This window comes from Eptatretus burgeri, chromosome 14, assembly GCF_056783735.1.
Source record: "Eptatretus burgeri isolate ZD-2024b chromosome 14, Ebu_testis_v1, whole genome shotgun sequence".
Taxonomy (NCBI): domain Eukaryota; kingdom Metazoa; phylum Chordata; class Myxini; order Myxiniformes; family Myxinidae; genus Eptatretus; species Eptatretus burgeri.
In genome coordinates this window covers 73,518,618-73,532,950 of record NC_140974.1, presented here as the reverse complement: position 1 = coordinate 73,532,950, position 14,333 = coordinate 73,518,618, and the positions used below count along the sequence as shown (strand labels likewise).

At 41.5% G+C, this 14,333-nt stretch overlaps 1 protein-coding gene across 7 annotated transcripts in view; it reads left to right on the top strand.

Annotated features, from left to right (window-relative positions):
• Window positions 1-14,333, top strand: part of LOC147013621 (SH2 domain-containing protein 3C-like) — a 175,593-nt gene that overhangs the window by 75,822 nt on the left and 85,438 nt on the right. For 6 of the 7 annotated variants that reach the window (XM_085855579.1, XM_085855583.1, XM_085855581.1 and 3 more), the window contains 2 exons: window positions 3,886-4,255; window positions 12,058-12,097. In XM_085855579.1, coding sequence (XP_085711705.1) covers window positions 3,886-4,255; window positions 12,058-12,097 — 410 coding nt within the window. The remainder of the gene's footprint in view (window positions 1-3,885; window positions 4,256-12,057; window positions 12,098-14,333) is intronic. The other variant, XM_085855586.1, reaches the window with a different exon arrangement.

Sequence of the window (14,333 nt, the reverse complement as noted above, 5' to 3'; positions counted from 1 at the left end):
TTAATATGTGTACTAGGATGCTGATATTTGTCATGGAGGTTCCTTTGGGATATATTATTGATGGAGTGAAGTTGAAATTAAAAAATAATTTCAAATGTTTTACATTTTTGACCTGTTTTGAACTTAACTTTTTTGTAGCACATCAACGTTAAAGTTTTTGGTGCAAGTTATTTAGAAGCTTGCCATTTATTTAATATGTGTACTAGGATGCTGATATTTGGCATGGAGGTTCCTTTTGGGTATATTATTGATGTAGTGAAGTTGAAATTAAAAAAATAATTTCAAATGTTTTAAATTTTTGACCTGTTTTGAACTTAACTTCTTTGTAGCACATCAACGTTAAAGTTATTTCCTTTCTAATGTTTTTATCTACCACACTATTTTTTACTGATTACAATATACAAATACATATATTGCTTTAAAATTATTTGGATCAGACATCACTGCAATGCTTTATAAAAAATATTATTTGACTAGTCTTTTAAAAACGATAAATGTATAAACAGGTGAGCATTGGGTGACTTTGACACCAACTCTCTGGTTATTCCTTCCGCCAAATTTTGTGGAAGCTGGAGCGTTGGTACCGCTGCTCCAATGAAGTTGGGGCTAATGGGCAATGTTGGGGCTAATGGGGATGAATGCATTTTTTTTTTCCGAATTTTGATATTGTAATCACCATGGCAACCAGTTTGGATTGAAGCGAGAACATAAAAAATAATCTTCTTCTCCGAAACCGCAAATGCTATCGATTCGGTACTTGGCAGTTTCTGATCGACTACCTGCGGTGCAAAAAAAGAAACGATGTACAAGATTACTTCATCAGTTACGGGGTTTGGCTGCCGTCTTGGATTTAAGGTGAAAAAAAAAAAAATTAAAAACCCTCTCCAAAACTGCCCATCCGATGGAAGTGAAACTTTGTCGATATGGGTAAGTACACATGTGGAATATAGTGTCGTCATTCCTTTTTGCCAAGTTTTTTGGAAACACTAAGTATCTTTTTTCTTGTTTTTTTTTTGATATATGCACATTAGCAATAGCCATGTTGTGTCTTGATTACATAACCCGAGTTGTTTTTTTCCCGAGGCATCGACCAATCAAGCCAGCTTTCTGTGCTTATACATCGCCCCCGTTATTTATTTATTCATTTTGCTAGCAATCAAGGCTGTGCTTATACGCCGTATGTTTGTGCATTTTACATTAATTCCCGAAGCACATCAAATAAATCCAACTTAACGTTTTGACCACTTCTTGGAATCCCGTTTCAACCTGCTCCCCTTTCCCATTCCCGTTTTGATGGTGGTAACACCAAGCTTCTGGATCGGTTCACTTTCCACCTGTCGACATTATTTATAAAGCAACTGATCGGATCCGATAAAGCATGGCTTGCAAATATAGAAATATTTATTTGCCATTTGTAGTTCTGTTATCACTCTGAAAACAACTATATAGGATTCACACACACCTTAACCACTGAGGTACGATTCCATTGATCCCACGGAACTGTGTATCCTCTTGACAAGGTTCTCACCGACCTCTAATCATCCCCAATCTGTTGTGTAGAAGTTACGTGGGTGCCATCCCCCAGATGGATGTTTATAAACGGGCGAATCATGGATGAGCATCATTGATCCCATGGATTTATTTTTTTGTACGCAGTCTCATTTCTTGGACTGTACTATAGATTGTAAATAAACCATCAGACACAATTCATAACTTTGTGTGTACAGTAATATCTTTGGTGTGTTGAGTTTTGTGTGCCCGTCATTTTGATGGGCATTTCCCCTCGTATATATGAACTATCACATCAATCGATTAAACGGTTCAAGAGAAACAATGTTCTTAAGGTTTCCGTTCAATCTAATATGGCTACCAGACCATGTGACCGATGACGTTTTGCTTAACGCTCTTGCATCCCCATAGGTAGACGATGATATACTTTGTTTCAGATCCATTGGTTCAGTGGTTTGAGAGATGTTTTTTTTTTTTTTAAAGGTTTTAGCTTGAATCCACCATGGCTGCCAGACCGTGTGCCCGACGACGTTTAAATTTTCAAACGATATTCCCCATGGCCAGTCAATCATACATGCATGAAGTTTTGAGTAGATCTGGGAAGCCATTCTGGAGAAGAAGATTTTAAAGGTTTTTTTTTTTCTTCCCAAAAATTATATGGCTGCTAAATCACGTGACCAACGACGTCCTCAATTTAATTCTCTCAACAAATATCTTCGTAGCTCACCTACAATAATTTCCATATTGATCGGATAAGGATTTTGACACATCCAATTATGGCTGGCATACCATTCACCGATGACTTAATTGTTCTCAAGCTTTATTCCTGATGAGGAGTACTTGACGTGCTAAGTTTCAATTTTTTTTTTATTGAATGGTTTCGTAGAAGAAGATGTCTAAAGTTTGTCCTTTAATCCAATATGGCTGCCACACCACGTGACCTATGATCTACCAGTTATCAATAAAAATAATTATCCATGGGTCGTTAGCTGCTCCTATGTTGAAAGGTTTGTGTTAATCGCTCAAGTGATTGCAGAGAAAATTAATTTAAAAGTCAATAAAAGTGCAATACGGTGGTGGAAGTATGATTTAATAATTAATGAACTTGAACGGCACTCGGTAGAGCGCGTGCCCCCACCAGTCTGAAAGGTCGGATCTGAATCCGGACATGAACCAAAATCGAATCGGCTTGTTGTTGTCGTCACCTAACGAACTCATCCACCTTGTTTTGTCATCATCCATCCATAACTTTTTGAAATATCATTCCATATATCGTTTTAGTCCCACTACATTTATTTTCGAGGTGTCGAGAGACCAGAAAAGAACACGTTGTAGTCGTCAGATTGAAACTGCCCCAATTCAGTCCATCAAAGTTCACGTATTTCCAAAATTTCAGTTTTTGTCCTCTGAATCTCTCCCTTTATTACATCTCCCTTTCCCTGATTCCGTTAGCAATCAATAGCAATAAGCAATCAGTAAGCATCTGTTTGAGAATGTAGCATCGAGATGAATATCAGCTACAATGATTTTCATTTTCAGTTGGCCCTCATTACTCCTGATGTCATTTTAACTGAGTTGCAATCTCTTTTTGCCTCTCTCCAATCGACTGCAAAGCTCTTCTGAGCTATCTAATCTGAGCTTCATCCATATGGCAGCTTGGCTGCCGGGGAAGCTATCATTTCTTGGAAGCGCGGCTGTGCCGCTGATGCTGTGCCCCTCTATCAGTCCACTGGTACTCATTTCACCGACCTCGGAAGGATGACAGGCTGAGTCAACCCCACCTGGTGTTAATTCAGCCAACGGGTTTCAAACTCAGGGCCATAAGATCCCAAGCCAGCCACCCTGGTTATGTGGTTTGCGAACTCATCTTCATACATTAAAGATCTCCTGATGCCTTTGGAAAGGAGTAGATCATTGTATATGCCACTGCCCTGGACAATTTCCAAATCCCTACCTGCTGGTCTGCAGTGCATTACTCATCCCTGGTCCTCTCCAGCACATCCTGATACGGTGTGCATGAGAGATAGCGATGTATTGTCATTGTAAACTCTGGAATCATTGTGTTCCCTTCATGTCAAGGTTGAATGATCTTTTTGTCAGAAACATTTCCAATTAAAGACAAGTAAGGGTTTCTCTTTCATCACTTTAATCATCACCTTGTTTTCACATTACCCTTATAATGTTGTCCCATTTGTTTTTTTTTTACCTGATCTTCACTTAAACCTTGTCAAGTTTTTCATCCTCATCCTGATTATTGTCTTATCTCACCCTCAACCCATTTACTCCTGGTTCACATATTATCCCTTCTTGCTCATCCTCCTCATTCTTTCCACATTTCATACTTAGAAATTTTCTTCCCAAATATGTCCTCCCCAGAACTGAAGATGTGGTCATTGCAAGGTTTGAGCATGCCTACAAGCCACAAGACCTCCTTAGAATCTGCTGGGGATCTCATCTTGGGGATAAATCAAAACTATATCCCACCACGCCTTGCCACCTCCATGCACGGCACCCTTCCTCGAAAGCGTCCAGTGGCACCTGCACATTCATGGGATGCCTGCAGTGCGATATCGTGGAGTGAAGTTTGCACCTCGCCTCCATCTCCGATTCAAAGCCACTTGATGAATACGACCCCAGCACACATTTGCCGCACCCATGTGACCTATGAGCCTCACACACTTTACCAACCATCATTTTTGACTGATCATTTGGCCAGTGGGGCCAGGCCACAGCTGTTCTCAGACAGGTGAGTGGATTGTAGTTTGATGGTGCATGGGGAGGGAGGGTCGTATTTTGGAAAGAGTAACAGGACATTTGGCTACACTACTTCATTAGAGGTGAGCGTGCATACCTGGAGACTATCTTGCTGGCCCATCCATGAGACTTGCACAATAAAAAAAAAATAGTTAGTGTCACATATTGTTCTTTACAGTAGCTCACAGACAGACCTTATCGTTGGTGGGACTTGGAGTAAGATGGCTGCCTACATGGTGATTAAATGCCTTGCCTTTATCAGAGCAGCAATACACGGAGCGGCTGGTCCCATTACTTCATCGCTAATGATATTGAAGATGTCAGCAAACAATGGGCTATTTTACTCAGCGTTTGTGGATCTCAAACATATGGTCTCATGCATAGTCTGCTGTCTCGTGTCTCCTGCCAAACAATCTGACAGAACCTTCAAAGAAGTTTGTGATTTAATTCAACATTACCTTTATCCCAAATTGTCCCCAATTGTACACATATTCAAATCCAACTGTTTCGGAAATTTGGACAATCGGTTACAGCATATGTTTCATCTGAGGCACATATCAAAGTACTGTCTTCCCCAAAGGAGGGAAGAGAAAGTACATAAAGTTCAGGCCTACAGTCAACAGTAAAGGCAGTCCAGCAATGGCAATCATGTAAGTATGACACCCAAAACTGGAACGGGTCAAAGTTTAAATGGAAATTTCACAGCATGTTTTTGATGTTTCAGTCCATTTCATTAACCTGACGAATGCCAGTTTAAGGACACCGAGTGCAATTGCTGCCACTGTTTTGACCAAATTGTCTTGAGGTTTATAACAAGGTGGCCTGAAGTCGCTTCATCCCTGCTAAATTTCTCGCACCTCCCTCCCTCCATTCCCCTCCGCCCTCCTCCACCGTGGTATGCGGAAACACTAACTCGCCTACGCGGGAGTCAGTGGAAAGTTAGACGGCATGGCGGACACAAGTCGGTACAGTGTCGAAGAGTGGTTGGTTGGTTGCTTGTGTTTGGATGCATGACAGGGCACACAAACAATTGCTCAAGCGCAGACAGCTTTCATGGAATGCTTTGGGAAACCTTCTCCACCAAAGTAGATGTTAAAGTGGGGAATACAGGCTTTTGAAACAGTAAGTGTGAAGGACAAGAAGCGCAGTGGAAGACCGAGAGCCAGTGAACTTGGCATACTGCAGATCACGATGCAAACTCGCATGAAAAAAGATCTTCAGTTGAAACCCTGATGTCCATCATTTGTGAATGAAGTGAGTGATGCCGACATGGATCAGCGCGACGCAGGATGCAATGTCTTGCTTGACTCCTCCCCCGACTGCCCCATCTCAAGGAAAACACCTTCATCAAAAACACAATACTGCGTGTCTACTTTTAACAAGACACCTGTGCATTTTGTATTGTGTGTCCAGGACTATCTCGATGAAGCGTTCCCTCAAGCGGTGGATTGGACACAGATCACCAGCTCCTCTACCTGCTCCGTAGTCCATATCTAACGCCTCCAGACAACTTTTTGTGGGGCTTCATCAAGGAGAAAGTGTTGACAAACCAGTAGAGGACGATTAAAGATTTGCGCGCTGCAGTCGTGGCCTCTTCCACTTACTGTAGGTGACTCCATAAATGCTGCACAAGATGTCTCAGAGGACCAGGTGATGCATTCAGTGGTGCAAAGAGAATTGTGGAGCTCATACAGATACAATGACTGATTATCACGCTTCTTAAAACTAGAAGTGCACACTTTGATGTCGCAACATCACCAGATATTCCTCCAACCACATTATTAAATCATCATACATACTTTTTCCAAGTTTGATTTAAATCCTTGAACCCAGATTAAAAAAAACATTAAACAATGCTGGCTGCTAGACCATGCATGTGTCCGATCAGGTTGAAATTTAAAACATATTTTTCATGACGACTGGATCATAATTTGTGACGTTTCATGTCGATTGATCTTCTTGCGTATGGGCAATATGGATTGCACTAAAGTTTAATGTCCAAGTTCTGCAGCTATGTGGCTTCCTCAGGGGTGAGTTGGGCGAGAGCTAAAACTCCTCCCGGATAACTTCCGCACGGGACAGTGCGAGGTCATGTGCTCCATCGTCTGAACTCCTCCACAGTCACAGAGTGCATCTGGCCTCATCCTCCATCGGTGGAAGGTACTTCCGCAAAGGCCGTGTCCAGTGTGGAGCCTGCTGAGGGCTATCCATTGCCTACGTGGGAGTGTGAAACTGGGAAGTTTCCCCTTGATCTGTCAAGCCGTTCTGGAGAAGATTATTCCTGGGGGTTTTAGGGAAATCCAATATGACTAAAAAGCCATGTGACCAATGACATCTTAGGTGTTGAACTTTTTGTTCCTCATGGATAGGTGATCATACCTGTAAAGTTTTGCCTCGATCTGTAAAACTGTTTCAGAGAAGAAGGTTTTTTATGTTAAAAACAATATGGCTGCCGAACCACGTGACCGATGATTTCATCAATTTTTTTTTTCCACCAATACAATTTAGCCCTAGACGACCCTCAAAAATTTCATACTGATTGGATAAAGCGTTTGACGTATGCAATGAGACATCATCATTCAAGAAAATAAAGCAATCAGAGACTGCAGACCCTCGCCAGGACTTATTTTGTGTGGCATTTGTGTACTGGTGTGTTACGTAATTAATAAGAGACATAATTAGAACTACCACTTTATAACTGTCGGCAGTGATGACCGGATACCAAGACATCCTGCTTTGATCGGACACCTGACCCTGACCCATGACGTTTTTTTTTTTGTTATTATTCAATTCAATTCAGAATGTGATTAAAAGAAATTCAACACAGATCAAATGGAAGACCAAATCGGTAGAGTCCTGCAATGGAGTCATCAGAAGGAACCCAAACAAGGAAAAACCAAAGATGAAGTCATCAGGAGGAACCTGGATAGGATTCACATTTCAGCTGATACTGCTCCACCCTCAAACCCATCCAGGCACAGCCAAGTGAGCCTTATTCCAAAAAAACGCCAAAAAACAATTCAGATCAAAAAATTAAATAATTCTGGCTGCCAGACCGTGACTGATCAAGTTGAAATTTAAAACATGTATTCCCCATCTCTATGAGATCACAGTTTTGAAGTTTCACTTCGATTGATTAAGCGGTTCCAGAGCAAACATTATTTAAAATTTTTCTGGCTGCCAAAGCATGTGACATCAATTGTTCCTTAACCTTGTGCACGCTTGCCTGGGGGAACATTTGTGTGAAGTTTTGCCTCGATCTGTCCAGCCATTCTGGAGAGGAAGATTTTTATATGCTTTTGGGTAAATCCAATATGGCTGCCAAACTATGTGACCTATGACGTCATTTATGTTAACCTTTTGTTCCTCATGGATAGGCGGTCATATGTGTAAAGTTTCGCCTCAATCTGTTCAGGAATTTCGGAGAAGATTTTTGAAGGTTAAAATATTTTTTATATACACACACACAAACACAAACACAAACACAAACACAAACACAAACACAAACACAAACACACACACACACACACACACACACAAACACAAACACAAACACAAACACAAACACAAACACAAACACAAACACACACACACAGTATATGGCGGCCGAATCTCGTGATCAATGACATCATCAATTTTTGTGGACCATTTTATCCCTCGATGACCCTCAAACTTTTTCATACTGATCGGATGTAGCATTCTGCATATGCAAAAATGACGTCATAATGAAGGCACCTATGATGTCATAAAATAAAATCACTCATTCCCCATGAGAAGTACTTGCTACGTGCCAAGTTTCGATTTTTTTTCCTTCATGCAGTTTCAAAGATAGGGGTCCAAAGTTTTTTTTTTTTTCCAACATGGCTGCCACATCACATGATCTATGACATCATAATTATCATTAAAACATTCTACTTGAGTAGTTGCACCTATGTTGAAAATTTTGTGTCAATCAGATAAGCGGTTGCAGAGAAAACATAGAAAATTAGCACGGACGGACAACTCCATAACATAATGCCACCGGCGACCTCGTCAGTGGAAGCATAACAACGTGGCGATATTGTAACGGACTCTGTCTGTCCGTCCGTGTGTCACGCTATCTCCTCCTAAATAGTTGTGCATAACTTCACCAAACTTGGTTGTGATGAGTCGTATCATTTTTAGCTCTGCCCCCTGGGCCCGTCAAAAGGTGAAATTCCAAAAAATGCAATTACGGGCACATTTTAAAGCTATACTTTGTATATGCAATCAACATTGGGGGACGCATTAAATATGACACGATTTTTGGGATTTGATCCCTGGTTCATGCCCCAGGTTGTGAGGTCGCAGGGGTCAAAACAGAATAATTTTTTTTCACTCAAAATTCGATCTTGGGTCATTTCTGGTGGAACTTTTGGCCGTCTTTCAACCTTGCTTTCGGTAGGAAACATGGGGATTCACGATGGCATGCCGTCGACTTCGCTCAAGTTATTATCGTAATTACAGTACTGTACAATAATACCTGTATATTTATAGAGTTCAAGAACGAATGCTTTACTGACGAGGGGTGAAGTGACTTTCAGGCCACCCTGTATAAAGAAATAGAGGCCGAGTCAGCAAACTCGGAAACAAGGACGAGAAACATGCAACGAATGTCGTTAACATCATTAACTTCAGAATAATGTTGGAGTTTTTTTACGAAGTTTATACCACGTGTAATGTCAATTCTGGGAATATGGGAATCCACCAAATGGTAGCAGATTTTGACATTGATGGTAAAAAGTTTTGCAAAAGCTGTGGTTTTTTTTTGGGTGGGGGGATAAAGAAGTAAAGAAATTCCTCTCGTATCTACCTATATGGTCGGCATTTTGAAATCGCCAATGACCACAAGCCACTGCAGACCTTATTCAGTGCTACCAAAGGAGTGTCTGTGTTAGCTTCTTCAAGGATACAATGCTGGGCACTAATTCTGTCAGCTTATGATTGCTCATTCACGTACAAGCCAAGCAATGAATTGGGGGAATGCCAATGCCACGAGTCACTTGCCTTTAAATGAAAGCCCCAAATTTGTACCCACTGTAGAAGATTCTGTGCTCATGGAATTCCTAGTTTCTTCACCAGCACTGGCTGAAGAAATTCGTCAATGGACAGATTATGACTCGATTTTGTCACACGTGCGCCGTTGCATAACCAGTGGATGGCCTGACTCGATGGATACAAAGGTCCAGGCATATTCACTGCACAAATTGGAACTGAGCATTAAAGATGGTGTGATCTTGTGGGGTAGTAGGGTTGTCGTGCCCCCATTAGGGAGAAATAAAGTGCTGGAAATACTCCATGACGCACACCCAGGAATGGTGTGAATGATGCCGTTTGCGCAGAGCTATGTTTGGTGGCCGAATCTCGATTTATATATCGAATGTACACTGTACAGTTTGCCACTGCAATGGTTTCAGGGAATGGCCCTTGAAACCTCGGGAGCAGATACACATTGACTATGCCAGACCTCTTGGGGCCAAAATGTTCCTCGTCAATACTGATGCTTATTCTAAGTGGATCGATGTGCATCCCATGACAACGACCTCATCTGAAGCAACCTTTTGCTAATTAAGAATCACATTTGCTACATGTGGATTACCCACAACTCTAGTGTCATATAATGGCCCACGATTCACCAGTACAGTATTTCAAATGTTTTTGGATATCAATGGAATCTCCTACCCTACCTCAGCACCATACCATCCAGGGTCCAATGGGTTGGCTGAACGTTAAGTACAAACATTCAAGGGTGGGTATGAAAAAGCTCAAACGGGATAGCATCGAGTTGAAAGTGGCCCGATTCCTTTTGGAAATACCGCGGAACACCCCACCCAACTACTGGGAGAATGCCATCAGAGCTTTTGATGGGAAGGCAGCTGAAGACCTACCTTGATCTGTTACAGCCATATCAGTCTGTGAAGGTCCACAGAGTCCAAGTGAAGCATAAGTCCTAGCATGACGGACGCACTAAGGAGAGACTTTTTAATGTGGGAGATTGTGTGTATATGCTCAATTTCGGTAGTGGTAATTTCTGGCAGGGACTTGTGGAGAAATTTGGTTCTTTCCTCATTGTGAAACTCTTGGATGGCCAGAATGTGCGGAGGCACGTGAACCACGTGAGACTGTCAACCCCTGATTTAACCGGTTAAATATCTGGTCCATCAGAACCATCCGTTGAGGCGAATACACAGGAAAGGCCTACAAATATCATTCCATAGGGAAACGCTCCAGAAGAAGGCTCCCGCAAACAACTTCATCAGGGAGTTCCTGCTGCGGAGGAATGTGAACCACCACCTGTAACACCACTGGAAGATGATACTGTCGCCGTGACGTGTGAAACGCTACAGAACCAACACTGTCGTTCTTCTTTCAACAAAAAAACCCCGAATCGACTGGACTTGTGAACAGGATACACCGAAGAGTTAACTTGGATTTAACTCTCAATGAAGATTCCGTTTTACTGTCGTTCACAAGATTTTTCATCCATGGTGTGAAGGCAAACTGCTACGGTCCTGCAAGGTGGTGAAGAAAGCGTCGACGGTTTAGTTTTCATTTGTGGTTCCAGAAAATGGGGGAAAAGTGACATTTTGATTTGTGAATTTTTGACATGAACTGTTGAACATCATCGGTGATGTTGAAGATTTTGAATGCTGGGTTTGTGATTTATAAACTCCATGTTTCTTCGCAAAACCTTATTGTTGCTTACTGGTGCGCCTTTTATTTCGAGTGCATTTGAACGAGTGTTCGATGTGCATGTTTAAGGGAGGAGTGTAGCATATTCTTTACATAACTCGCAGACGGCCCTCCTATTGTTGGTGGGGTTTCGGCCCTGGAACTGGGGTGACGGAAGTTGGAGTATAAAGATGGCCGCCTGCATGAAGTTTTTGTGTTTCCCGGTGATTAAACGCCCCATCTTTATTGGACGAGCCCTTGAGTGATACATTTCAGTTAGGGTTGGTATTTTTAACAGAATTTAAGGTTTTGGTGGAAAAAAAACATTGTCTGAATGTTTTTCATTGTTATTGAGCACAATCGTTAGTTATACATATGAAAGCTTTCAGCCAAACAAACGACAATGGTTCTCTGAAATGTTTAATCAATCTCCGATACTTCCAGACTCCTGAGCATTTTGTCGCCATCTCTATCGTTCATGCTGTGAGTCTTTATTGTGGTACCGGAAGCCATTTTGTGTGCCGCTCACCCTTGTCATTGCATTACATATCTTTAATTGCCCCCCTCCTCCCTGCTGAGCATTGAGCATGTGAGTTGTTTCTGTCAACCTATCAGCCTCCTCCCTGTTTACGAGCCATTTCTCTCCTGTGCCCAGCCAGCTGGCCAATGCATCCTCCTGCCGATTAGATGCTCCAGCCCGATTTTCCTTTCACTTGCAAATTGTGGCACCACCATGGCGCCTGCTTCCATCGCCTGTCCCTCCTTTGCAATGTACTTTCAGCCTTCCATCACCCCTCCCACCATTGTCACCATACTCCTGCAATGTGTCTCTCCGGTGGCCGTCTGCTCGGTTGAATTCCACAGTCCAGTTTTTAATGTGCTCACACTGGCATATAGTGATCGGGATGTTTTATTTGCATTCTGTTGGATTTTAACTTGATGAGGCTTATGTCAGCGTTGGCCACATGCTGCATGAAAGACTTGCGGTTTCAGTAAAAAAAATGCAGATATTCATGTATCGGACTATCAATTCGACAATTCTTTGGAATGCCCACAAGGTAGTTGTTGGACCATTTACCAATCGTATTGTTGTTCATTTTACAGGAGCACAAACATGGTTGGATCAAAACAGAGGGGCCCAATGGTAAGCATTCCTTGTCTGCCTTTTTGATACCATAGTTACCATAGTCCTCTTAAGAGATATACCAGTTATTGTGGATTTATACTCATACAAACTCAATCAAAATGTTACTCCATTCACATAAACTTTCATCTATAACAGCAAAACGACCTTAACTCAAGACCTGTCGACCTAGTTACCATTTAATGTAGCCGAGATGTGGCATTGTTCACCAGTTTAACGCAATTCGAGTCCGAGTCTGGTACCCAAGGTGTGAAGTTGAGTCCAAGTCACTAGAATATTTAATACAATGCAATGAAAAGATATAGACATCATTACAAGGTAATGGCTTTCCAAAATGATGAACAATTTGAACCTCTTCAGAGCTTCTCCCCGGCCTGGCCTCGTTTTGGACCTCGTTTCCTCATGGAATTTGGATTTCCCTCGATTAAAACAGCAAAGTATGCTGAGATCTTCAAAATCATGCAGACTTCAAAATGCAAATTGCTATCATCATGTGACGTGACACTATCCCAGGAGATGGAGCAGGACGTAGCGCGCTGGAAGCGGGGGAAAAGACAAATAGTGAAAGGGGACATGTGACAATATCAGATCTCGTGGGGACTGAATGTCAATGTTCAGCACCCATCGTAAATACAATTACTAAAGGATGTACAATTTCAGAAAAAAATAGGGTGCCATTTTTGTCTGATCACCTTGAAGACTTTCATTTTGAGGTTGAGTGAGGTCACTTACTCCAAAAGTGTAGTGAAGTTTTATTTTTATTTTTTTTAATGGAATTAGCAACGTAGCCATGTACATGTTTTCTACAAGCACATTAAAATAAATCTGGGCTGAAAGGATCGAAACCTCGAGGAAGAACGGTGCCCAGCTGATGATCCATGGGGTCAGGAAACCATTAATTTGCTAACAGGTTAAGTTTCTTACTTTGGATAGTGGATTTTGTGGATGGTGAGGAGTTTTCTTGTGTTGATGTCTAACTTAATGATTTCTGATTGGGGCTAGTTTACAATTCTGCAGTTATATCAGAACACTGGTACTACGAGTTGGTTTGTCGCTTTGATTTTATTTATTGGGGAGAGGTACGTTTTCAGGATCAGCTTCGTTATACGCAAGTATTCTTTGGTGATTGTTTTGTGCATTTGTTTGTGACATATTTGGTGGCCCTCTTCTACTCCGAGGTATTTGTGTGATGCTTCGTTTTCTAACTGCTGTATTGTTGTTTCAAGGTCAATTTTTATGTTATCTGTTTTTGTTGGTTTACCTTGTACAAAAGTGCACTTGACACACTTATTTAGTCAAAGGTCCATTTGAATGTCCTCAGAGAAGCATTTTACTAGTTTTAGCTGTTCTGTCAATTTTTCATCATTTGCTGTGAAGAGCTTTAAATCATCCATGTATCGTAGTGTGTCACCTTCCCTGTTTCTTTGGTCATTTTCCTGTTGTATGTCAACATGTTGTATGTTGTATGTTGTATCCGTATCCGTGTCCTTGTTCATTGATGAGGTTACTCAGTAGGTCCAGAGCCAGACAAAACAGGAGGGGGGAAAGACTGTCACCTTCTAAGATACCACGTCGTTTCTTTACTTCTGGGATTTCAATCTTTTCTTCCATGTGAGGTAGTATCAGAGTTGTGTTCCAGAGTGTCATTGCTTTCTCAATCAGTGAGACTATCTGGGGGTCAATTTTGTACAATTGCATGCATTTTATAATCCATGAATGTGGGACACCATCAAAGGCTTTTTTCTGTAGGCTATCCAAGCTGTGGATAAGTTGGTTTGTTGGATCTTGCAATTTTTGAGAATGGTCTTGTTTAACAATAAATGGTCTATTGTTCCATGGCATCTTCTCTTACATCCTTTCTGCTCTGCCTCCAAAGCTCCTTGTTGAGTGAGGTGGTCATAAACTGTATCAGTGATTATATCTGTTAAAAGTTAGTATGTTGTTGATAGGCATGTTTATTGGTCTATGTTGGGAAGATGGGTTTCTTCAGATTTGCAGATTAAAAGAGTGCTACCTTCTGTGAACTATTCATCCAATGGCTGTTTCCCTTGGATGAGTCCGTTAAATGCTCGAGCATAGTTAGGATGGAGAGAATGTAATTGCTTAACGTAGTGAGGATGGAGAACATGTAATTGCTTAAGCAAGACGGTCAGAATCCCATCCGGGCCTGGGCATTTGAATTTCAACACTTTTGTGAGATGTTTTCTAATTTTTTCTTCGTCGGTTGTCATTGGAT